At 38.4% G+C, this 27,792-nt stretch overlaps 1 protein-coding gene across 1 annotated transcript in view; it reads left to right on the top strand.

Moving 5' to 3' along the window:
• ALK (ALK receptor tyrosine kinase) overlaps window positions 1–27,792 on the top strand; it is a gene marked incomplete at both ends in the record, with an annotated part of 680,504 nt that overhangs the window by 461,962 nt on the left and 190,750 nt on the right. The window contains one exon of the mRNA XM_081312714.1: window positions 11,713–11,840. Within this exon, the coding sequence (XP_081168840.1) occupies window positions 11,713–11,840 (128 nt within the window). The remainder of the gene's footprint in view (window positions 1–11,712; window positions 11,841–27,792) is intronic.

The following is a 27,792-nucleotide window of genomic DNA, read 5'->3' as shown; positions in this document are numbered from 1 at the left end:
ACCCCCCCCAACATTTGCCCAAAGCAAAATGGCTCTAGAAGTCAGGGCCCAGAGACTGAAGGAGAAAGGTTATGCTTCCATCAGCATAAAATGGCACTAGGTGTTGGGTTAAATTTATTTTCAAGGGCTTGACTGCAAAGCCAACAGAATAGTCAGTGAAGCCAGCTGATTCTAAAACAAAACTGTTGGTGGAATAAGTAGGAAAACACTTCTGTAATTTCATTTAGCTATACAGTCTTAAAATTAACCTTGGGTTTAAGTTGGGAATAACATGAAGCCAGCATCATGAGGACAAAGGAGAAAATAGTTTCATAGACTAAGCTGAGCCATAACATAAGTAGACTGGTTTTAAGTTAATATGATATTGTAGTCTACAGATAGTTTTTGACTTATCACCACAATTGAGCCCAAAATTTCCACTGCTAAGCAAGACAGTTGCTAAGTGATTTTTGTTACCTTTTAGAACCTTTCTTGCCACAATTGTTAAGAAAATCATTGCAGTTGTTAAGTTAGTAACATGTAAAGTTGTAAAGTGAATCTCCCTTTCCCATTGAGTTTGCTTGTCAGAAGGTTGTAAAAAGTGATCACATGACCCCAGGACACTACAATTGTCATATGCCAGTTGCCAAGCATTTGAATTTTGATCATGTGACCATGGGGATGCTGCAATGGTCGTAAGCATGAAGCATAGTCATAAGCCACTTTTTTCAGTGCTGTTGTAACTTCAAACAATCACTAAATGAACAGTTATATCTTGAGGACTACTTATATTTGAAAAAACCTGATTAAAATAAACCATAGCTTAGCTTGATACATGGACATATTTGTTTAATTCCAGTCCTCCACTTATAAATATCAGAATGAAGTATTAATTACCTTAGATTATCACATTTTATCTAAGCTTGAAAACACTCTGGGAATCATGGTTTCATTTAGCATTATTCTGACATTTTCCTCCCTCTTGATTTCATGGAGTACAATTTCATTTCTAATAAAGCTCACTTTATGAAATCAAGTGTAATCAGGCTTATATATAAAAGGAGAAAAGGGGTTTGAAGAAGGTGAAACTGAAAAGCAACCAAGCAATAAGGATGTATTACAAAAAACTAATTTATTTGCACTTCAGTTATGCAGCCTCTCCTATGGCATAATTACTAAAATATGTTATAGTTGTGTGAACTGCACAGTTCATTTTCTTCCATAGAAGTTGAAAAAAAATGTTGATTTTTATCATATAGAGTTTTACATCTGAAGGGCAAAGGGAGTAGTTGGTGCCACAGATGCTTCAGTGCATGAAGTGTATACAATTACATCAGACATGTCAAACTCGCGACGTCACGTGATGTCGTGCAATGTATTGGAGCTTTTTCATCATTGCCAGCAATGGGGTGGATGTGGCTTCCCGATGACACGCCCGGCCTGTGGGCTGGCAGTTTGACACCCCTGAATTAGATGGAGGTCATTTTAAATACACCCTTAAGAAATATTCTTCAAAACAGTTTAGCAATATTGACATTGAATACCCAAGTTATGATCTTCAGCTTGCTTTATATGGGGCTTGAGAATGTATGCATTTTTACCTTTTTCTCTTGGGGTGAAGGTTTCATGAGACTGTAGCATGGATGCTGTAGGGAAGAATTAATATGGAAAGATTAAGACTAAATCAGAGGAGTCTGAAGGAAGTAATTTCATTTGTGGGTGGTGCAGGGAATTTTCAGAGAGGAAAATCCATGGTATTTATCCATTTTTCCCCACCACAAAATCGCCCCACCCCCCAAAAAATTGAAGGAACACAAGCAGTGAATTAAAAAGTTGTTTTCCCAACAACAACACAGAAGGAGCAGATAAAACAGATAAATAGATATAGAATTGAGAATAGAGACTTAAAGATGGAACTTAACAAACAAGGAAACATGATTTAATCCTAGTGGGGGTGAAACAAGAAATGGAAAAAAAAACAACTTATCCCTTAAGAGTCCAAAATAAATCTGAGGACAAGAAAACAAATTGGATAAAATAGACTGTAGAGTTGTTAGGAACATCTGAGAGAAAGGAAATGATAAGAGAAGTGGAGAGAAAGAAAAAGAAAAAGATTTTCAACAGACATGGAAAGGCAGAAACCCCGTACAAAGACACTTCACCTGATTTACTTTTTATATCTACAGTAACATTTACGAACATATGGAAAAAACCTTTTGAATTCAGCAAAAGACATTGATTAACAAAGACACTGGGCAAAGGAAAAAGACTAAAGTGGAAACTAAGAAAATAGATGATAGGACTTACCAGAGAGAATACTTTAAAAAGAAACATTTGTTTGAATATGGTAAAAGAAATAGAAAAGATTTGGAATATATATGTCATTCTAAGAGGGATGAATTCCCTAAATAATATAGTATGCTTTTTTCCATTTTTTATTTTTTTTCTTGATATGAGTAATATAAAAAAGTTGAAATGATTTAGATAAAGGAAATGTTTTAGATATTTAAATGTGATTGAATTTAAGAAAATTATAATGGATAAAAAATGTTTTGAATAAGAGTTAAAAGACTAGATGACTAGATGTATTAAATGTTTGTATCAAAGTTTACAAAGAACTTTTCTCATGCATTTTTGGAATGGAAATATCTCCACAAATCATCTACAGAGGAATTCTAAGAGGACTGGACTTTAATAGCTTCACACTGACTACCAAACAACAACAGCAGCAACAAGAACAACCATGACAATAAAAAGGCCGATGACAGAATCCTATTTGGAAATTTCAGCCAAAGAGCTAAAAAAAAGTTCCTAGAGTTTTATATCAGCTAAAGTTCGAAAATAAGGGTTCAGTAGATCTTGGACATCTAACCAGTGTGGTGGCCAAGAGTGCCTTTACACAGCTGTGCCTTTCCTAAAATAAAAAAAAATACATTTGGCCACAATATGTATGCTTTAATCACATACCAGATGGATTACTGCATCTTGTTCTAGGGAATTGATCTAGGCAAAGCAATGACACTTCCATCTTCAATATCAGGGTAAAATAAAAGAAAACAAAGGGATCAAGTACCACCAAATGTTGCCTGCACACCAAAACTATAAAATCTCGGCTGGGATATCCAAATGTTTTTATTTGTTGCATAAACAAAATTTGGCCTGGCTAATCCATGAACCATAATTAACAAATAAAAAAACTTAAGTCACAAAGCATTGTAAGTCTCAAATATACAATCATCAGATTAGGATTGCAAAAATGCTGCCTGATATTTACAGTCCTGATCAGATAATCCTACCAAAATACATAAATCTCCACGGCTAACTATGATCTGTAAACCATTATTCAAGTTTGGATTATTTAAACTAGAGTAATTGATACAAATAGTTTTTGGAACACTTCTGGTTTGTTTAAAACTCTTGGTTCATTGCAAGTTATTGTTCTGTCAAGATGGTTTTGTGATATGTATTTGTGCTTGTTAATTGCAATAAGAAGCCTTGGGGGCTGTTATTTAAAAAAAGGCAGGGCAGGAAGTAAACCTCTGAAACATAATTCATTCAACAGATTGCATTTTCAAAGCGATTACAAATTAACTCAAGTGATTGATTCATTCACTTTTAAATTGCAAAAGGAGACTGCTCAACATTTTTCTATTCATTCTCTACTGTAAAGCTGTGGCATTTCTATTCATTCTCTACTGTAAAGCTGTGGCATATGAAAAGAACCATTTGTTTTGAAGGGTGCAGCATAATAGATATTAGGTACAGTTTTTAAAGAATAAAAAAAAATCAACTTTTCTCTGGGCATCATATATTTCAAGTCACTAGTATGTGTGTCAAGCTACAAGGACAAAGAGGAGAGAAAATGGATGCTGGAAAAGTTGTATCCTCCTGGGCCATAATATCTTTCCAGTACTAGTGAAAATAAGTTAAAAATGTGGAAACTTTTAGATCCAAATAATCATCAGTTGGAGAGGCATGTGCTAATATACCATGGCAGAGCATATATATTTACTTTCTTAAAATACTTATATACTATCAAATGTAATAATGTCTTACATATACAAAATTGCCTCAGATAATAAAAAACAATGTCAGATCAAATGAACATAAGGAAAGTCTAGTTTATAATGATATAATTTTAGTATGTCCAGTATGTCCAGCAAGAATCTTACAGGATCCAATCTGGGTCGGTCACTTGGACCAGCCGTTTTGTCGTCCGAGCTTTCAGACTTATACTGGAGCCCATTGGCTACCAGTTGTCTTCCGGGCGAGATTTAAGGTGCTGGTACTTACCTTTAAAGCCCTACATGGCTTAGGCCCGGGATATTTGCAGGACCGTCTGCCACTGGGGACGACTTCCCATCGCCCAGTGCGCTCACACAGAGAGGACCTCCTCAGGGTGCCGTCGGCCAGACAATGTCAGCTGGCGACCCCCAGGGGGAGGGCCTTCTCTGTGGGAGCACCAGCCCTTTGGAACCAACTCCCCCTTGAGCTTCGGATGGCCCCGGACCTCCGGTCCTTCCACCACAACCTCAAAGCTTTTCTCTTCCATCAGGCTGACCTGGATTGATGATGGGTTTTTAAATATGTTTTAATTTTTAAATTTTTAACTGTGTAGTTAATTTATTTTGGGGCTGTTATTTAATTCTTTTTTAATTTTTGTACTGTTGTTTTTTATTGTTGTTAGCCTCCCTGAGTCCTTCGGGAGATAGGGCGGCATATAAGTCCCAAAAATAAATAATAAATAAATAAATTTTCAGGGAACTTCTCTATGGCAGAGTGTGTGTGTGGTCTTGAATCTGGTCATGATGCTTAAATGTATACATGTTCTCTCAGCATTGATAAAACAACTGACCTCTCCCCTGTTGTTGTTTTTTACTATTTTCTTAACCTGACACAATATAAATGACAGCCTTTACATCTCCATAATTGTTCATAGTCTGCAGATTTTTGATAGTATGCTTTTAATTTTGCTACTAACTTATTAATGACACAGTGCAAGATTTTGTTTGAGTCATTTATTCACAATTTACTAGTATGTAATACAGTGGTGGATGATGCTTCCAACAGTGTTTGGGGAAGTTGACAGGAAAAATATTGATGCAGGAAAGGTGGTTGGGGAATTTGCAACCATTCAAAATTGTCCCCAGAATTAAGACAAAAAAATAATAAACTGGGCTGCAACTGGACAAAACTAGACATCCCCCAGATTAATATCCATCTTTTACAAGATGAAGAGAATACAGTGAACTATTTTGTGACATTTAAAGGAACAGCCAAAAATGCCCAAAAGACAGGTGGCTGACAATATTAGCATCTGTGTTTACTTGGAAAGCTTTAAGACTATACAGCAGCATTCCAGGAGATTCAGGAGACACAGAAATGGGAAGGCACTGGAAAACTTGTAATTCTCCAACAATATATTGTAACTCCAGATTCATATTGGCAGAGTTTCATAGGATTACGATTCTGAGGAAAGCATTTTGAGAATTGCCAGCTAGGTTTGGGTTTATGTGAAGAGTGGCTTCAACCCAGGAGTGTCAAACTGGCAGCCCTTGGGCCAGATGCGCCACACACAGCCCACGCCCAACCTGGCTCTACAAAGGCAAAAACATCATTATACGTCATTATTCGTCACGTGACGCAATCGAGTTTGACACCCGTGCTATAACCCAAAATTCAGACTTGCAAAGAAATATTAGAGTAATAATCTGTGATAGGTTTTCATAATTGTATGATAACACCATGTGTGTGTGTGTGTGTGAGAGAGAGAGAGAGAGAGACAGACAGACAGACAGACAGACAGACAGAAGGGCCATGTATAACAGCTGCAGTAACCTTTTCTCTGTGAATCTTCAGGCGATGCATCTTAACAATTCTCCATCTTGGGGACTGAACAAACCTTGTATTCCACGAGGCTTTCACTCTGAGGCATTTCTTCAAAAAGAACTATAGAAAAACATTGCAATTAGTGGTATATTTTTTTCATTGGGGACTTTGTCTGAGAGGTGGGCATCTGCTTTGTAGAAATTGGCCTCAGAGCATATATTCTTATTGTGAGGATCAGTCGCTTCTAAAGGCACATGTGCTGCAGGTTTTTTTTTAAATGAATCAGCTCCCACGGGGCCTTTTACTGCCATGAATTTCAGTAGCATAAAATACCTGGCTGGCATTACCTCTGAAAGTTTAATATAGTTTTGATGGTAAACTATGAGTGTCTAAAAAATTTAAAAGTAAAGTTTATTGCACCAGTAACTCAGAAAAAACAATTTCTAAAACTCTTGACACATTTAGCCAGAGGGTTAGTGGTGGCAAAGAAATAGAAATTATTGTTGAGGGCCACCATGTACCTGGAAATAAAATCCATTTGTCTTGGAAAGGGTAAGGAATGTTTTGCATGACACACAGATGCTCCAGCATTTCACTATAAATCACCTCTAAAACTAACTTTGTCTTTACTTCTTAAAGAATAATTCTCTATTAGGATTTCCCGGTGGCAAATCAAGCTACTTTTGTTGTCAAGTTTTAAAGAGAACTAGCAAAGGGTAATATTTGGATAAGTCTGATGCTCCTGTGACTTTGACCCTTAAATCACATTCTTATTTTTACCCTCAAAGAGAAAGACAGTGGCACTCACCTTGCAAAAATGGGAATTACGGTATTTTCTATTTTGTTACTGTTTTTTAACCAACTTTATTAAGCTTCAAAGAAAGATAAAATACAAATAAGGAAACCATAAAAGATTAACAAAGGGGAGGAGGAATCAAAGAGAGAAAAAGTTAAAATGTGACAAGGAAAAAGAAAAGAGTATGCAAAAAATTGACTTACAACTTTCTTCAGTACAGATACAAATATATAGTAAAATAGCCTCTTACTTTAAATTAAATATATACACCTAGTAATAATACCCAACATTTTATAATGATAATAAATTAGAAACCTAATTATCAAACCCTAAAACCCAAACCACATTTTTATCTTTCTCAATCAAGAAGTCCGTGTATGGTCTCCATATAGAAACAGAGTCAAATAAACTTTTATCTTTGGGCTTTCATCAAAATAGTCAATTTTGCTATCCCTACCAGTTCCATTAGTTTCACCATCCAGTATTTATTTGTGGGAATTTATATCTTTCCACTTCTGCCCATATAAATGTGTTGCTGCAATTGTCATATATAAAACAAAACTATTTTGTTATTGTGAATAAATCAAGGGAGTCCACATGGTCAAAAAGTCAAGATAACATCTAAAGCCACACAACTGAATTGTGAAACAACAGCCATCCTGATTTTTAGACACCTCCCACAACCCTCCCTCATATAAATTACCACCTTTCCCATTTTGATATAGATTTAGCCATAGCCTCTGCTTTCATTTCTTGTTGCAGATTCAACCCCTTTCAAAGTCCCCTTGTTAATATTTCTAAAATATTTATTTTAAAAATCACATTTTAAAACCTTTTTGGGTTGGGGTTTTTGTTCTGTTTTTTTTTTCCTATTTTGGACTGCAGTTTTCCCAATCTGGTGCATTTTAATTCAGAATCAGGTGAGATGAAGTCCAGTACAACTAGAGGGCATCAGCTTGAGGAGAAAACATTTAAAACATGGTAAACATAAACATGTAGTGGTTACAGTGCTGCAGTAGGAGTGGGGAGATCTAGATTCTAGTCCTCCCTTAGGCATAGAAGCCAGCTTGGCAATCTTAGCCAATCACTCCTTCTCCACCCTAATCAGTACCAGGCTCTGCAACAAGTCAAATGTAAAATATATTCCATTGTTGTATTATGCATTATTATGTATTATGCAAACTAAGCAAACAAATGGATCCTGCATCTAGTAGGACAAATACAAAGAACAATAAAAGCAATTATCACAGACTAACAACAACAGAAACAATGAAAGCTTGCCATTTCCATCCAAACTTCAACTAATTTAAGCTGACTTTGTAATAATGCCGCTTGGGGTGTGTGTGAAAGCCCTAATAAGCAGGCATATACATAGAATGAAGGCTACTGCTAAGCTTGTAAGCTGCCCTGAGTCTTCGGAGAAGGGCGGGATATAAATGGAATTAAAATAAAAATAAAAATAAATAAAATAAAATAATTTGACTAACTGAAACTAACTGAAAAAGCCACTTTTTCTGCATTTGTAATAAAACACTTCATCAATTATTCTTGTTGTTGTTTTTTTTTGAGAAAGCACGCATTAGATTGTTTCAATGCTAAGCACTGGCATCATATGTCTTTTATGTTTTTTTTTAAAAAAACATACAGTCCAAGCAATTCTTTAAAAATACAGTTTGAACCTTTTTGGTAAGATAGCAATAATACTATCATAAAATTATTGTTATTGAAATGACAGGTGCCTTATTCTGATTGCTGGGGGAAAAAACAAGGGGAAACAATACATTAATTATTACAGCTGGAGTTATTCTTCATTTTTTTCTAGCACTGCTTTTTATTGTTTTGTTTGTTTACAGATGAGCGACTGCAGTACCTAAGCAAGAAAAGTTATTATTTGTTTTTATGAAGTTTTCTCAATTTGGTGACCCAAAGGAATCCATGAAGCAAAAGTAATGATCTCTCAAAGAATAGATCCTGGGAGGAGGGGGGAAAAAACAACTCCAGAATTCTGTACTTTCTGTTGTCTCTCACTGATCCTTAAGCAATTCTCCAGCCTTTATATTGCCAAATAAACTAAAATGCTAAGCAAAGCAGATGCTGGGTTGTAGTTCTGGAACTGTGTAAGCCATGAACTTGGAAGGAGCATATTCAAGGAACTGAAGCAGAAAAGGAGTTGATTATGGCAGTGTGACTCCCTTTATGGATGGCGACAACTCTGCCAATACTGTAGCCAAAAATGACAAAATTAAAAACAGAAGCAGTATAGTGATTATCTCTAGATAGTAATGATAGAGATAACCACTATATTACTTCTGCTTTTAATTATTCATATTTTTTGCTCTTATTCACTCTGTAATCCAAATTTTTAAAAAAACCTCACTAAGAAAATCTCTTGCCCTTCATAATATATGTAATTAATAAAAAAGAGTTAGGTTTTAGTCCTAGAATTTCTTAGTGCTAGAATTAGGTAAAGGTAAAGGTTCCCCCGCACATGCGTGCTAGTCGTTTCCGACTCTAGGGGCCGGTGCTCATCTCCGTTTCAAAGCTGAAGAGCCAGCACTTGTCCGAGGACGTCTCCATGGTCATGTGGCCGGCATGACTAGATGCCAAAGGCGCACGGAACGCTGTTACCTTCCCACCGTAGTGGTCCCTATTTTTCTACTTGCATTTTTACGTGCTTTCAAACTGCTAGGTTGGCAGAAGCTGGGACGAGTAACAGGCGCTCACTCTGTTACGCGGCACTCGGGATTCGACCCGCCAAACTGCCGACCTTCTGATTGACAAGCTCAGCGTCCTAACCCACTGAGCCACCGCGTCCCTTTTAGTGCTAGAATTAGGTTGAGCTAAAGCAAACTTCTTGAAAAGGGACGAAAGGGAAATAAAAGATTAATGGAGCATTAACTCTCTCTTCCAGCTGCTAGCACAGAAAGTCTCAGTGGCCCCACAAAATAGGGTTAGTCTAGGAACTCCTTCTTATTGCTCATGCTGCTTTTCAAATCCTTGCAACTATATAGTCTGTTATGCATCAAACTGATTCTCATTGTAGCATTTTTTTAAAAAAAAGTGTAGGGATCAAAAATGGGGGGAAATGAAAGACTTTTGTGGTTGCTGGAAATCTTTCAAGAACTGTTTCTTTCCATTTGGCCAGATACTCATGATTATGCATTGACAGCATACAAGTGGATACTGTGGGATAGTAGCTGAATAGGTAACTGTGCTCTGGAAATACAGAAACATGAAGAAAAATAATAGTGACTTCCACAAGTTTGTTCAAAGTGCCCATATTTACCTTATTTCATTGAAACTGAAAGATGAACCTTTTCTCTGGTATATATAGCTTACATTATAATTACTTTGTTTATGGATCTTGTTATTCAGGTTCATAAGTTCCATACCCCTATCCGGCTCACAATGGCTAATTTTAATTTTAAAGATAATAGCAGTGGTTGGAATAAGATGCCATTTGTTTGAGTGAGAAAAACACTCCAGAGGCAAAAGGTTAGGCATTACTCCTGGGACCCCAAAACAAAGTTGTAGAAAATGAAGAAGGTAGAGTGCTTTGGGACTTTAAAATTCAAACAGACAAACATCTGACACATAACACCCACCCACCACCCTATTTAACAGTTGTTAGTAAGAAAGACAATGTCTGGCTACTGTCTGGCTAGTATTGCAATACCTGGGAAGAATAAATGGAAGACAAGCAAAATGCAAAGACCTGCAAATAGAAGTAGAACAAATACGGCAAAAGAAAGCAAAGATAGTGTCAATAATAGTAGGCACCTTGGATGCAATCCCAAAACATCTGGGGCACTATCAGCATTGATAATTGCAATCTGTCAATTGCAAAAGGCAGCTTTACTTGGAGTGACCTACATCCTGCAAAATTACCTTTAATGTAATTAAACAACAACATTTGCTTATCCCAGTCCTTGAGAAGGATTCAATAGGTAGACAAAAATGGCAGTTCCTGTCTAAATATCTGACTGACTCTGTGACCAAGCATAACTTATTACATTTATATGCTGCTTGACTCCTAGATTAGGGGAGGACTGCGGGCTGGATCAGGACTGCGGGCCATATGCATCATGCCAAAACTGCGCCCTCCCCATTGCCGGCAATGGAAAAAAGTCACAATACGTCACAACACATCACGTGACATTGCGAGTTTGACACCCCTGTCCTAGAGAGTAGTGCAGGAGGAATTTCAAGCATTCTCAGGTATTCTCCAGCTTATAGCTCCATTCATGAGGAAGCCACAGAGAGACTAAAGTTCTGCTGATTGTAAGGTGCACAAAGAAGTTTGCAAGAGGATTCCTAGCTATAGTAGTGTGATAGACCATGGTGATAAAAGTGTCAGTAGCTGGTAGCATCCAGTCTTAGTAATAGCTCAAATCCTTACAAAGTTTTATTCAAAGCAACTAGGATTTGTTTTTAAGGGAATTCAGTAGAAATAATAATAATAATAATAATAATAATAATAATAATAATAATAATAATAATAATAATAATAATAATAATAATAATAATAATAATAATAATAATAATAATGATATTATAAAAAATACAAAAATACAAAAGTTAAAAAAAATTTAAACATATGCCCAAGCTAAAAACAGTAAGTACATATATTAAAAGACCCAACCCATCCCCCGTCAGGCCAAGCCCGCTTGTTCAAATAAATGTGTCTTCAACTCGCGACGGAAGGAGCGAAGGTCGGGCACCATCCGGAGCTCAACCGGCAACCGATTTCATAGTTCCGGGGCGCCCACAGAGAAGGACCTCCCCCTGGGGGCCACCAACTGACATTCTCTGATCGGTGGCACCCTGAGGAGGCCCTCTCTGTGGGAGCACACAGGGCGGAGGGAAGTTGATGCCGGCAGCAGGTGCTCCCTAAGGTACTCCGGACCCATGCCATGTAGGGCCTTAAACACCATTACCAGTACCTTGAATCTCACCCGGAAGACAACTGGTAACCAATGAACCCTTGGCGAACTGTATGATGGGACAGGTGTGGAATAACTACTTCTGCAAATATGCTTGTTTCCAGCTATATCTTTCCTTACCATGTTTGTTCTCTTTTCTTTCTTATTGTTGTGTCATGTAAACAGTTGGGTGCTTCTTCAGCAAAGGGTTGGATATCTAGAAAAGCCTTTTCGGATCTCCCTGGAGTATATGGCTAATGGAAACAGGAGTGTAGCTGCTGTTGACTCATTTGCAATGAAGAATTGCAGCACAGGTAAGTATGAATCTTCTTATGTTGGGATATTTGCCTATTTGATATCACTGGAAAAGGAAAGCTTTCTTTATGGCAGGGGTTCCCAACCAGCGATCCTCACAGGAGGTACAAAAACTTGGATTTTCAAAATTATAGTTGTATATGCATAATTTGTTACCGTTATTTCAAACTTTTGTAAGGGGTGCAAGAATATATCAGAAGTGTTCTAGGGGTGAGAAGTGCTCTAGGGGTGCAGGGTATAGAAATGGTTGGGAATCACTGCTTTATGGTATAGAATTTTGGCATTAGAAATAGCTGGTTGGTTGGTTTTCAGTGCCTTTGTCCTAAACATAAAGTATCAGCCCCACACTTAATGTTATAACTGGAGAGTTTAGAATAGTAATGTTACTTGAGCCACTTTGTTTTGCTCTTGTTTTATTTATATGTAGTGTACTTTATGACTATATGGTAATACACCTTGATATAAATCATTGTTGAAAGGATAAATAAAAATAATAAAAATAAAAATAATAAAATAATAGAAATAAACCATGCCCTCTCCCATGCCAATATGCTGTAATTGTGAATAATAAAATGTTACTGTCTTGTTTCTTCAAGTTTCTGAAATACTCCCCATCTATATTCTTTTAATTCTAAACATTTTAGTTCTGCCATGAAGACTTTGAAGTTTCCAACCACAACATACAAATTCTTTTTTTTTAATATGCAGGACTGCACTGGGTCTTGTTAAGCAACCATGTTTTATGTCTCATCTCTTATTGTCTGTACTTTCTTTGAGGATCTAAAGAATTCCCAATCTGCTTTAAATCAAAGATTCCCAGTCCATATTGACAAAGTATAGTTAAGACAATTTTCCCCCTTTGTATTCTCAAGTGGTGTTGAGTTTTAACATCTACACTCCTCAACTTGTTCCTATTTATTGTTGACTCGTCTGGATAGTACAAGGTGGAGAAAAGCTCAGATTCAAAATTACAAAACACATTAGCAGAGAATTCAATCTAATAATTAACTGTAAACTAAAGTTTTGTCTGCTCAGGGTTTGGAAGTGTCTATAAACCTCAAGTTACGTCACCTGGTAATGGTCATTGTGAAAGAAAAGAGGTCTTCTTTGACCATTGCTATTTCTTCCTCTGTTTTTATAGCATATCTAGAGATCAAGCCTTTCCCTCTCCAACTCCTCTAAATCCTTTTTATTTGTTCACTCCTAGTTGATTTGGGCTGATTTAGATTAGGCAACCTGAGAAAGCTAGAGATAGAGGGATATACCTCTGGAAATAGAGGGATAAAATCCTCTCTTTATGCCACATAATACAAAAATTGATGAGAGAGGAAGTGACAATGAAAAGCAAACAAGAGCTTGTCAGTTTCAAGAGCTCCATATCTTCCCCATGCTGATATCTAGCAATATTGGCTATGCCCTCTTTCATTCTTCTTTCTCTTCTTCAGATCTCTAATATTTTGTATTGTGAATGTTCTAGCAGTGAGCACAGCTTTAACCCAGTTAGAAGTTATCTTTTCACTCTCCTCATGACTGCTTTCAAATACCTTGCTTACTCAAGGTTACTACTGAGGTATATTGCAATTGGTTGCAACAACAAGCTTCTAAATAGCACTTTATCATCAGGACGCCATCTTGAATTAAACCCCTGAGTTCTTCTCTTTCTTTTGAAGATAGAGAATGGAATTCTCTATTCTCTATCCCATTCCATTCTGGTCATTTCTCCACTTGTGACTTAGAATTACACAACCCTTCAATCCTTGAAAAGCTTTTATGAAACTGTCTAGAGCACTGTCTCTCAACCGTGGAAACTTTAAGGTAGGTGGACTCCAACTCCTAGAATTCCTCAGCCAGCATGAGAATGAAAATTGAAGTCCACATGCCTTGAAATTGCTAAAGTTGAAAAACCCTGGTTTAGGCATGTGCATTATGGGATTTAATTGTTCGTATTTTTGCTCACCTGGAAGAGGAGAGGAGAGGAAAACCTATGCTGTGGCATTGTTTTAAGCCAGTTCACTGGAAATAAGGCTTCATCCAGAGTTATTAGCTACCTCTAATGTTCTCACAGAATAAACTAAATAAAGACTAAAGCAATAGGGCTAGGTCAGGGGTCAGCAACCCGAAACAGCAAAAGAGCCACTCGGAACCGGTTCCGTCATACAGACAAAAAAGTGGGAGCCGCAAAATGTGCGCGCGCCTGTGGGCATGCACGCGCATGCGCAGAACAAGCAAAAACAATAGCATCAGTGTTGCCAAGGAGAAACAAATCTATATTATTTACCTGAAAGAAATACTACTTCTGTTCTCCCAAATAATTTACATAGCAAAGACAAAGGAGTTTTTCTTTTCAAACTTCCATTTTCATAAAGGGAACATCCTAAATTTAGGAATCTGTTCCTTTTGGGTAAATATTAATTTTCAATGTGGCCCCCAAATCAGTCATGGTTCTTCCTCCCATTCTAAGCAATTTCCTTTATGAACAGTTCTCAAAATTCACAAGCTTGTTGCAGTTTTGTAAAATTTTAATTGCTCTGTTCCTTCCAAGAAACAACTAAGTTTTCAGATAGTAAATTGACAAAGTAATTCAGCCAAAGTTCCAGAAAGTGGCACACATTTCATGGAATACTACTAACCTCAGTGGACTTTATTTCTGTGTAAGCATACATGTACCCAGGCTACATGTCGGCAAAACTTTGAGAAAATGCAATGTAGTTAATTTAAGTTCTTAAGTTTGGAGACCTGCCGCGCTCTTCAAACATGGACGAACGCGGCAGCTGTGCAAACGGGACGGCGACAGTTTGGAGAGGTGCACGCGCACCTCTCCAAACCGCCGCTGCCCGTTTGGAGACCTGCCGTGTTGGTTCATGTTTGACGAGTGCGGCAGACCTCCGAACGGGACGGCGGCGGTTTGGAGAGGTGCGCGCGCACCTCTCCAAACCGCCACTGCCTGTTTGGAGACCTGCCGCATTGGTTCATGTTTGACGAGCGCGGCAGACCTCCGAACGGGACGGCAGCGGTTTGGAGAGGTGCGCGTGCACCTTTCCAAACCGCCACTGCCCGTTTGGAGACCTGCCACGCTCGTCAAACATGGACGAATGCAGCAGCTGTGCAAATGGGACAGCGGCGGTTTGGAGAGTGCACGCGCAAACTGTTTGGAGAGCTGTTTGGAGAGCTGCTGCCTTCATCAAACATGGATGAAGGCAGCATCTCTGCAAACGGGGCAGTGGAGGTTTGGAGAGCTGCGCGCGCAGCTCCCCAAACCTCCGCCGGCGGAGGAGGACTGGGAGCCGCAGGAGACGGCTCAAAGAGCCGCATGCGGCTCCGGAGCCGTGGGTTGCTGACCCGTGGGCTAGGTAAAGCTGTTAAAGGGTGATTAGCTTTCATTAAGCCCCTTCAAAGCTCTTTCAAAAAGGGTCCCTCCTCCAAAGAGTTGAAGCTGCATGCACAGATGCCATTGTTTGACTAATGCCAGAAGAGGCCTCTGAAGTTTCACCTAGTCCCTTGTTGTAGCCAATTGCATCATCTCTGAGCATCAACAATGCAAATAGTCTTAATTTCCTGTAACAAAGCACCACATAGAGGCAAAGCATGTTTTTCTCATATAGTCCTATAAACTAATTAATGCAGTAAAAATGGTATCAAATCTACACATAAATGTAGGAACAGTAGGTTACCTGAAAGCTACTGCAGTATATCCAGCTAACATAGAAATGTAAATGTAAAATCCCTGAGCAAATAAATAACACATAAATAAAAGTCTCCCAAAAGGTTCCATTCAATATAATCTTAATTTGGGAGCATGCACTGTTACATTCTACTGACAATCCTGTCTTGAGAAGAATAAAGATGGAAATGTGATTATTTCTGAGCTGAGCCAGTGTCTCGTAGGATTTTACTGTGATCTAATGGCTTTTTGTCAGGTTGATCAGAAGTCCATAAAATCTCTTTTAAAACTATCCTGAACTTTTGCTTATGAATTATCATTACAGACATAAATCTAATCTTCTCTTCTGTTGAACCAAATCTTTCCTAGCTAGGGAATTTCACTGTAACTTACATTGTGCAGTGTTGGCACAGTGTTTTGCTGGGATAAAAATACACTGTCCTGAATGGCAAACAAAACATACTGTCTTCATTAATGGGGAAAAGGAGAAGGATCTGCATCAGAATGTTTCAAAAATATGGAGTGGGATTCATGTAAAAGCCCATATTTACATGAGGCCTAGAACGGACCTCTGGAAGCAGTGTTCATTCAGCCTGTTCTCCAAACTCAGCAAAATTTAGCTACTGGTTCTGCTGAACCGGTGCGAACCGGCTGAATCCCACCACTGTGTGTGATCTAGGGAGACCACTGATTTGCTACAGTACTCCAGTGTTGATATACACAGCAAATAAGGAACAACCTCTGTTTGTTATTTACAAATTAAAGTGAGAAATACATTGAATTGTATGTGTATTTCATGCCTGGAATAATTGCATTTCTGAGTTCTTACATTCCGGTGAGTCTTTCAGATGCTGGGAAAAATGGGAATGAAATGGAATATTTTGCTTTTCTCCAATGTAAAGTTTCTGCTGAATCCTCCTTCCATTAACAGTAGAACTCTGACCTGACATTTTTTTTAATTAAATGTTAACTATGCAATGTAATGAATTCACAGTAGGTGGCAGTATGTAGGCAACTAAGCTTGCAAAAAAGTAAGCAGGGTTGGAGATGCTCAGTATTGGAATAGGGGACAACCAGGAAATTCCACTATCTGTAGGCTAGAGGGAGAAATCAATAAAATAGCTCAGAAGAAGAAAATGACAAATGTGAAGAAGGCAGTGTCAAATAATTGTATTGTTGCCAAAGGAAATATGTCTTTACAATCATCAGGACTAAATATGTTCTTGTTATCACCAAAACTAAAGGACAGCTGTGTGTTCAGTATAAACCTACAAGAAGAATGTTTGACACTAATAAGCGATCTGAGAACAAAGAATTTATTAACCACTTTTCTACCACTGAAATCCGTAACTGGTTTTATTAATGTCCAACCAATAATTTTAATTTGTTCATTTATAACTATAATAATTGGTACAGTGATATTTAGTAAATGATGGCTATTTCTAATAATAAAAGCTGAGTTCATTTCCTGAGAAATGTGTTGACTTATTAATGGCATATAATGGTTTTCATAGAAATACTTTCTTTCAATTTGAGTAATTTACTAAAACATTGTATTCTCCCTCAAACACTCCAATTCCAATTAAAATAAAGTGCTGAGTAGTAACCAGCTAAATGATAAGTAATTGATTTTGTTCAACCTCAGCCAGTTGGACATAGCAAAAGTGGGGGCATCTTTTCTTTGAATAGATTTTAGATGAGGTTTTTTTTTACCCTGCCTTTATTATTTTTATAAATAATTCAAAGCAGTGAACAAACAGAATATTCCTTCCTCCTCCTATTCTCCCCCCCACACACACAACAATCCTGCAAGGTGGGTTGGGCTGAGAGACAGCAACAAGCCCAAAGTCCCCCAGCCAGCTTTCATACCTAAAGTGAGACTAGGAATAGGAGAAAAGGCATACCTGTAAAAGGTGTGTGGCACTTATATGAAACATCTTCTAAAATCACCCTTTCATCCTTTACTGAAGGCTCCTATCACTCCCACTGTAGTGTGAAGATATCTTCCTAACTATACTTAATTTTAAATAATTATCGTCCGGTCTCCAACCTTTGCTTTTTGGTGAAGGTTGTTGAGAGTGTGGTGGCGCATCAGCTTCCTCTGTTCCTGGAGGAAACTGATTACCTTGACCCGTACCAATCAGGCTTCAGGCCCGGGTACAGCACGGAGACGGCATTGGTCTCGCTGGTGAATGATCTCTGGCGGGCTCGGGACAGGGGTTGTTCCTCTGTCCTAGTCCTATTAGATCTCTCAGCGGCTTTTGATACCATCGACCATGGAATCATACTGAGGCGTCTCCGGGGGTTGGGAGTGGCACTGTCTTGCAGTGGTTCTCCTCCTATCTCCTGGGCCACTCACAGTCGGTGTTGACGGGAGGGCAGAGATCCGCCCCGAGGCCTCTTGTTTGTGGAGTTCCTCAGGGGTCGGTTCTCTCTCCCCTCCTGTTCAACATCTATATGAAGCTGCTGGGTGAGATCATTCGTGGTTTCGGGGTGGGGTATCATCAGTATGCTGATGATACCCAACTTTTTTTCTCCACCCCGAACCAACCCAGCGATGCCCTCGTCGTGATGTCCTGTTGCCTGGATGCGGTCCAGGTCTGGATGGGGAGAAACAGGCTTCGTCTCAGTCCTGCCAAGACTGAGTGGCTGTGCGTACTGGCATCTCGGGTTAACCAGTCTATTCCACCTTTAATGATGGGGGGTGAGGTGTTACCCCCCATTGATAGGGCTCGCAACTTGGGCGTCCTCCTGGATTCACGGCTCAGTTTTGAAGATCATATAGGAGCCGTGACCAGGGCAGCCTTTGCCCAGGTTCACCTGGTGCACCAGTTGCGGCCCTATCTGGACCGAGATGCCCTACGCACAGTCACTCATGCACTCGTGACCTCCTGGTTGGACTACTGCAACGCTCTCTACATGGGGCTACCCTTGAGGACCACCCAGAGGCTTCAACTGGTGCAGAATGCAGCTGCGCGAGTTGTGATGGGGGTTTCCCGATACTCCCATGTAACACCTCTGCTCCATGAGCTGCATTGGCTTCCGGTTGCCCTCTGGGTGAGATTCAAGGTGCTGGTGATGACCTATAAAACCCTAAATAGCTTGGGTCCAGGATATTTAAGGGAACACCTGCTGCCGGCATCAAGCTCCCTTCATCCTGTGCGCTCCCACAGGGAGGGCCTTCTCAGGGTACCGCCGGCAAAAGATTGCCGGCGGGTAACACCCAGGGGGAGGGCCTTCTCTGTGGGTGCGCCTGCCCTTTGGAACCAGCTGCCCGTAGAGCTTAGGACTGCCCCTGACCTTCATTCATTCCGCCGGGACCTGAAGACCTGGCTCTTTGAGCTTTCCGGCCAGGACTGAGAATTTTAATTGTAATTTTATTTAATTGGGTTTTAATTGGAGTTTAATAGGGGTTTTATTTTATTCAAGGGCTAAATTTAATTATTTTAATTGTTCTTAACTTTTGTAATGTGTATTATTATTTTAAATTCCTTGTGAACCGCCCTGAGTCCTTCGGGAGAAGGGCGGTATATAAGTCCAATAAACATAAACATAAACATGTTTGATGTACTCTCTTTCACACCACAGATTTAAAAGTAATCTCCTTCTCAGGCTGAAAAGTCTGGCTAAAGTTTGAAAATGACCTGGTGCAACTGAATTTCACCTTTTTATATTAACTTACACAGGGAAAGGAAGGGGTGGGGGCTTTCCTGGACAGATATTTTAAATAAGGCAGGAGCACTCCCTGGGATTTCAAGCCTGGTGGCCCTGGCAGGAGAAATTGGAAGGTGGGGATGTGGCAGGGGGAAACTCACTATCAGCCATAAATACAATGCACAGTCCAAGAGTATCTTTAACATGCTTTGTTTGGGTGACTTCAAAGGGGGCCTGAATCCACTGGTGCAAAGCACATAAAAGTGGTGATTAAGGGCTCTATTCTGGCCAGCTGTTGAAACACACTTGCCTTTCAGCTCTATCCCATCTTAAGAGAAATTGGTCTATGTTATTTGTGTTGGCTGGCAATGTTTGGTAGAAGGGCAGATGAATCCAGGGAAGCCCACCAAGCACTTTCTTGAACTTGTCCCATCTTTGGCCTTGTTACTGAGGCAGAATAGGGCTTGGGGCAGTTCAAAGCTACCTTTTTCTGCTTCCTCACAGAGGCATTTCAGGACAGTTGTGAGGAAGAGATTGAGAGGAAAGGAAACTCTTAGCTTCATAAATTCAAGTTCATAAATGTAGCTGGAAGGCTGCATTGTGGAAATGCTACTTTATAGAGTCAGCACTGAAGTCCTTTGACAGCAAGCAATGCTCTTAAATGTAATTCTGCTTTTTAAGTAGCTGCAAGCAACCAAAGCCATTTCTATCTTTTAGGCTAGCATTTGAAGAGATAGCAGTGAGAAGCCTATTACCTAGCAGTCATCGATTCTCACTCCATGCAATGCAGTACGATTTCCCCATAGTATGTCATGGAATAGAGAGTACCTTCACTAAAATGATATCACTATAGCTCAGGCAAGTACTTAAGGCAAATAACATAGCAGCCAGGCTGGGAACTTTAGCCAGCTTTCACAACCTGCCATCTTCCAAAAGAAATGTCCCATTTGAAGGACACCAGTTCAGAAAAATGGGAATTATCTGTAGCATTTCAAGTAAAAATGCTTCAGGCAGACTTGGATGGGGACAACCAATCAGAGCATTGTGTCAGGAGAGGTCACATGAAATATATCACACAAGTCTTTCTTACAGATGATAACTGTAAGAAAGAGAATGTTTTAATGCATAAAATTTCACGCATAACTGAAATTTTAATATCGATGTGGAATAGTGCAGGTGGTCCTTGACTTACGACTACAGTGGAGCTCAAAGGTTCTGTTGCTAAGCAAGACATTTATTAAGTGAATTTTGCCCCATTTTACAACCTTTCTTACCACAGTTGTTAAGGGAATCACTGCAGTTGTTAAGTTAGTAACTCCGTTGTTAAGTGAATCTGGCTTCCCCATTGACTTTGCTTGTCAGAAGGTCATAAAAGGTGATCACATGACCCCAAGACACTCAAACTATCATAAATATGAGCCAGTTTCCAACATCTGAATTTTGATCACGTTGACCATGGGGATGCTGTAACAATGATAAGTGTAAAAAATGGTCATAAATCACTTTTTTTCAGTGCCGTTGTTTGGACAGTCACTAAATGAACTGTTGTAAGTTGAGGACTATCTGTATATAAACCCTTACATTGCAGCCTTAACCTCAGGGCTACTTAACTTTCAGTCAATTATGTATCTACTTTTGTAGATCCATACACGTACCATTATTAAGACATGAATGTGGCCCTTAAAGGTATATTTCGTAGGAGGAGAGCCTTGTTAATTCCTGATGGCAAAACAAAACAAAACCAAGCCATCTAAGGACTATCTGTGTGGGTTTTTTTTAAGGGAGATGATAATTAGTCATGCTTAGGTTACACAGATTAAAATGCAGTGCTGTTGAAAATCAAAGTATCAGTGACCTACTACAGCAGGGGTATCAAACTCAATTTCATTGAGGGCCGCATCAGCATTGCGGTTGCCCTCAGGGGGCCGGGTGGGTATGGCCTGGGTGGGCATGGCCTACTGGGTGGGCGTGGCTAGAGTGTGTATGGTCTACTGGGTGGGCGTGGCCAGCTCTACATCGTTCGCATCAAGGGTGCCTATGGGGGCCTGGGCAGGAGTGGGACAGATCTGAGGGTCTCTGGCAGAAGGAGGGTCTCTGGGCCAGGGCCAAGGCAGTGGGGGCCGTTCCCTCACTGTTTCCAGGATGGCTTCACGGGCCATGTGAAACCACTTCGCGGGCCGGATCTGGCCCCCGGGCCTTGTGTTTGACATCTCTGTACTACAGTATGTAGCAGGTACTACAAGATATTGTTTTATTCCTACATGTCCTCAGTTGGAAACTGAAAGTGGACAGAACTATAAAAAAAAATCATTCTTTTTTAATGATTGCATATGATTTTCAATTTCTCCTTGCCCTTAAATTTAAGCCTACCCTAATTGAAAGACTTTTGATTCAGTAAGGAGAAGATACAGTCCCTCATCTTCTTTCTCAGCTCCAAATTTATTTTATTACCATTAATTGGGGCCATTTAGTTTCGGTGGCATTTTAAATGTGTGGATCCGTTGAATTGATAGAGCATGCTACTTCATTGAGAAAGAGTCTATTTCAAATTCCAAATGCAGTTTCACATTAATGAGAGAATTGTGCAATCAGCCAATTTGTAGGTAGATTGTAATCTGGTTTCATAATTAAAAAAATCTGAAAATATTAGTTTTAACTTGATACTACAATGGGAATAAAATCACAACACAAATCCTGAATGTCTGCTCATGTGTAAGCTAAGTCCAATGAATTTTAGTATTCTTATCTGGGAATAGTAAATTCAGTTCCAGGCTGAATCAAATACTCATTTCTATAGCTGGAGTCTCAACATTGCATCCAAGGAGGAATGGTTTTGTGAAATGGTGTCTCTTGCAGCTTTCTATCACTGAATCCACATGCATGTCTTTACAATAAAATCCCATTCATTCAGGATTTCATTGTTAATACCTAACAGAATCTTGAAGGTTTGTCACAGTTTCTCTCTGTCACATGTTACCCTAAATAAAATCAAGGCAGACTATTTTGAGTTTCTCTCTCACACTTCCCTCTTTCTTGGGACTGAGTAATCCTCCAGTCCCTCCTTTCATTCTTCCCTAAGTCTTCTCTAAAATCCTTTATATTCTGCCATGCAGAAACTGTTGTTTATGGCAACACTTTTCTGTTTGTGTTTCTCTTGCAAATTTAAATGCACTTTATAAATTCAGTTCTGCCTTTCCCTCCCTTGTTCTTAATCTGTCACATGAAATTAATGACATCTGGGAAAGGGGAATTTAGTAGAGAAAGGTATCTTTCTTCCTTCAGTCCTACTCTTTAGTAACATCATCTGACTCATTCTGATAGGTGGGGATTGACTTTAATTCCTAGTCTAGATCTAATTCCCCAACCCTAGTGAATACTATTTTATGAACATAGAGGTACCCTCATGTTCCTATTTGATCCAAGCTGCTGTTTTTTTAACATGCTTTGTATATGTAAGAGATGGCGCTCTCATTTTCCCACATGCTACCTTAGATGAAAATATAATAAAGTATAACCCCAGAGTAAGACTTCATTAGCAAAATGCTTGGCTAGATAAATTGAGTTCCATAACAGAACATGACAAATTTTACTAATTTCAGAAGACATTAAGCTCAAGTCAAATTACCTTCTTTTGTTAGACTTATTTTGCCTTCATAATGATACTGACCTTTCTTTGAATTACGAGTACCAGTTAATTGCTTCACTGAGAGTAGACATCATTCCAAATTAGGCATAGATGGTACAAGACATGGGATGGGGCAGTCTAATGCAGGACTAACCTCCTCCCATCAGATGATCTACCAGAGACTCTGCCCCTGGTTTTGTTTCCCTTTCTTTAGAGAACTGTTGTTCATTATTTGGCATTGTGTCCATAAATCAAAGCATCAACTAGATTACCTGATTCCCCAAATAATTTGAAGCTGGTAATCTTCTCCTTCTCTAGAATGTTGTTTGTCTTTGAATCATGCACTCTTGGCCTTTATTTTACTTATTTGAAATGGCTAAACATTTTCTTCTCCATAGCTATACTAATCTAACAGCTTGTCTTTCATGTCCTCTAATGTCTAATACCATATGGCAGCAATGATACAACATGGCTTTCTTTGTCTTTGACTTCTATTCTGTGTAGCTGTCCTACATTTTATATCATTCTTGTATTTCTTGCTCATCTAGGGTACAATTTATACCATAGGTATAGGGTTTTTTTAAGTGTTCCTGCACACTCTGAAACATTGTTTTGGACCTCTAGTTAGGCATTGTTTTAAGATGTGAAGAAGCCATCTTCCACAAGCAAGTTGTTAATTGCTTGTGCTTATTTGTTCTTGTATCGTGTTTTCCCAAAAGTAAGACCTACCCCGAAAATAAGCCCTAGCTTGATTTTTTGGGGGTGGACCTAATATAAGCCCTACCCCAAAATAAACCCTTGTTTTGGGGTGAAGCACACACCTAAAATCAAGCTAGGGTGGGAGGGTGCCCTTGAACCGACATCTGCCTCACCTCACCAGCCCACTTCTGTGGCCAAAGGAAATGCCTCTGCAGCTGAGAATGGAGCTCCGGCCTACATTCACCATCAGAGGCCTGTCTACAAGGCCTATGCAGCTGTAGCTCGGTTCTCAGCTGCAGAGGCCTTGGAGAAAGTTCTCTGATGGCAAAATGATGGCGAGGCATTTCCTTCGGCTGCAGAAGAAGTGGGTCAGCTGGATAGAGCTGTCAGTGCTGCCACCATGAGATGAGACTGTGGAAAAGAGATACTCCCAAAAATAAGACCTGGTACCTCTTTCAGAGGCAAAAAAAATAAGACTGGGTCTTATTTTTGGGAAAACATGGTATTCTAACCACTGGTGGTGCAGTGGTTAGAATGCAGTACTGCAGGCTACTTCTGCTGACTGCTGGCTGCCAGCAGTTTGGCAGTTTGAGTCTCACCAGCTCAAGGTTGACTCAGTCTTCCATCTTTTTGAGGTCAGTAAAATGAGGAGCCAAATTGTTGGGGGCTATTGCTATTGTCTACAATTTGTTGCTTTTCAGAGATCATAGCCAGCATGGCCCATGAATTTGAATTTGAATTTCCAAGATTTATTGTTTCCATTTTTCAGCTTTCTTTTCCTCCACTTTCTTTTTGATTGGTTTACCATCTATTCCAGGCATCATTTCTTCAAGGTTTTTTTCCCTTGCATTTGGCCAAATAAAAGGAGCAAGCAGGCAGAAGTCAGTGGATTAAGAACATGACAGACTTTATTTGATTTCCAACTAAACTCAGCAAAATCAAAGCAAAACTTATTAAGGATAGTGTTCTTAGGCTCAGTATCAGAACAAAAACAGCACATTAGATAATCAAAACCCTCAACCTGCTTCTTTTGACTTAATTTGTTGATAGGCAACATGACTCCAGGGACCTTAATGTAGAACTGTACTTTGGGTGACACTATTAAAATACTTTTTTTAAGGTTCTAAGAGACATTTATCCTAATCTTGTTAGGATGATTTATCAACACTGTTCTCATTCTATTAAGTGTCCACATTTATTTTTTGGAAATAGTAATGCTAGAATTTTGAGAATATGGTAGAGATTAAAAAGTAGTTATCTTAAGAGATAACAAAAACTAGGCTTTTGAGTTATAAGATTAGAAATTTTATATTTTTGCTTTTTATTACTATTCTTTTTCTGAAGACATTTCATAATTTGTGTTTTGGTATTTCTTCTTTGCTACACACCTTAACAATAACCAAAACAAATGCAGAATGTATGTAGTGGGAGACAACACAAATATTGAAGAAAAATGTCTAAAATTATCATTTTCATCTAGAAAAATGTGGGTATACACTTAAGTCACATATTTTATAGAGTTTTGGTTAGTGTTTAGTACAGTCACTCCTAGATAATAAATCAGAAGTGTGCAGTGTGGAATGGAAATGTTGAAGGTAGCTAAATAGAATAAAAGGGGATATAAAATCAAACTCAACATGCTTGGAAAATTGAGAATGAACCAAAAATAAAACAAACACAGGATGAAAGGGAAGACAACCAAAATAAAAATGACTTATGAGAGTTAGATAATTGTAGAATGGTTAGATATGAAAGGTATTTTATAAGTTAGTAGATTTTTAGACAGGCAAGAATTTATTTAAAAAGAAATTTAAACTGATCCAAAGTAATCAAATAGTCACAGCTAGAAAACAATTTGCAAACAACAGTTGCATAGTCAATGGCTAATTGACTGAAAGCCCATACAAATGAATAGTTAAACTTTGAGTTAATTAAATAAAAAGAATAAATATAAAAGCAATAAGTTCATAAAAGTGATTAATTAAAAGGCCAAATAGAAAGGAGGAGAAATGAGATTACCATAATGTGGAAGAATTATCTGATATCAAAGTAAGCATTATAGTAAAGAAAAGAAAATTTGATTGGAACCCTATAATGGTGGGAGCAAACTAGATTGTAATGAGTAATATCTTCTCATCAGCTGGAGAACAAAGAAAAAGTGACTAAACTACCCCTATCCACAACATTAATTTTAATTTTTATTTTAACTTCTGTACTTATTGTACGTTATTGTTGTTAGCCGCCCTGAGTCCTTCGGGAGATAGGGCGGCATATAAGTCCCAATAATAAATAAAATAAATAAACATTTGCCCCCCAAAACAGGAAGTGTTTTCTAAACCTGTTATGTTAGTATATAAGGATTAGAAATACAATAATAGGTCAGATACAGGAAACATATTTTTTTTCTTCCCCTTCCCCCTCTTGCAGAGCAGAGAAATCGGAGAGTAAGAGAGTCACACAATGAGGAATACATTGGGCTGTTTGTATAGTGCAGTCATAGCTGAAGGCTCTAACACATTGTTGTTGATGTATATTCCCCATTGTGTGCCTGCTTACTAGTCCTTAGTCCTTTCCTCTACAATTTCTCTGCTCTTCAAGGAAGAAAAAAGAAAGAAAAAGAACAGGTCAGGCACAAAATAAGGGTACCGACTGTAATGGTGGTTGTGCAAAGGTAAATGGTTGTAAGTTGGTCATAAATTTATTTTTAAGAACCACTGCAACTTCAAATGGTCACTGAAAAGGCAGTCTGGTAAGCAAGGATTTCTGTAACAGCTTCAGAAATGTTAATGAATTCAGACTAATTTATTTTACAAGCATCCAAAAAAAAAATCAGGATATAAATATCATAATATTAATCCTGCATTCTGGTCTAGTTCCCCAAAATGGAATTCAAATGCTTAACTTCTTTTTTCACCTTTCCCTATGATATTTATGGTTTTTCAGTGATTCTGCCAATCTTGCTATGCAGATAAATGAATATAAATACAATGTGCAAGTTCATTACCCAATCATATTACCAGTATAACTATTATTGATGTATAAGGGACCATTGATAACTTTAAGTTTTCAAATAATAAATCTGCATTAAATTCATGTACTTTCATTAGTGAAACTTTGAAGCAGAGAACTGAACTCTGAAAGATTTTCTTTTAAATGTTACATTTTGATTACAGAGTCAAACAACATTCCTGTATATAATCTTTAATGGCACATTCGAACTTAGTAGCTTATATTTAAAATAAAACAAGCACATTGCCAATTGCCTTCATAAAAATGGGATTCTTTTGTTCAGCTAGAAATAGTATAATGGTGATAATTGTTCTTGCTGTTGTTGTTATGGAGCTATCCTATTTTGTTACCTCCCAATTCCTACTTTAATTAATATGCTATTGTTAACATGAGTGCTGCCTCCTATATATTTTCAGTCTCTGACACTTTTTTTATCCTTGCTATTCTTTCACATATTGCGACATATGGAGAAAAAAATGTGGCACACATATGCTTTATTCTAAGTTAAGTCCAATGTGTTTTGAGGGAAAACTATTCCTGAAATGCAATTAGGCATGTTTTGCAATAAAATACATCAATTTTTGCACTTACTTAGTTTTTTGTATGTTCTTCTATTTTCACACATCTCAAAGTATGGTTATAGGAGATCTTAACCAAGGCAATTTCAGTTTCTATTTATAATAATAATGAACACAGAAAATATTTTTTGATCATGTTGAAGCTCAGAAATCATTTGGATGATTGTTTCCTGCCAGCAATCCGGTTGGTAAAATACAACTGAATTCACTACTCTTTCTCAAAATACCCAGAGGCAGATAAAGAACCACTCAGTTTGTTATCTCAGCACAGGCAGATGCTGATATGTACATGGATAATGATATGATTTGACCCTCCCACTGGTTTTTGACATTCCAGAGCCATACAGATATTTAATATGATTCCTACGGATTAAAGAGAATTTGAGAGTATTTTCCATTGAGACTGAATTGCTCTATTTCCTCTAGTGGCAAACTGTCAGTCTTAAATGGCTAAGGCAGAGAACCCCTAGTTTTTTCAGCAGTGAAAAAGCTTAGACAAAGAACTGTCCTAGTTGTAATTGCTGCTGGACTAAGACAAATAACTAGACACTACAAAACTGAAGTAAATGCTGGTCTTAAAAAATGATATCCTATATCTGAACAAAGGCAATGTGCATCACTTTTTTCTCCCTTAACCAGTGCTTTTTTTGTAAAAGAAAAAGGTGCCGGAACTCACACATGTCATACAACCCGCCTTGCCTACCCTACAAGGTTCCATCCAAAAA

Source organism: Vipera berus, assembly GCF_964194415.1.
Source record: "Vipera berus genome assembly, chromosome: 1".
Lineage (NCBI taxonomy): Eukaryota > Metazoa > Chordata > Lepidosauria > Squamata > Viperidae > Vipera > Vipera berus.
This window is presented reverse-complemented; position numbering and strand designations above follow the sequence as displayed.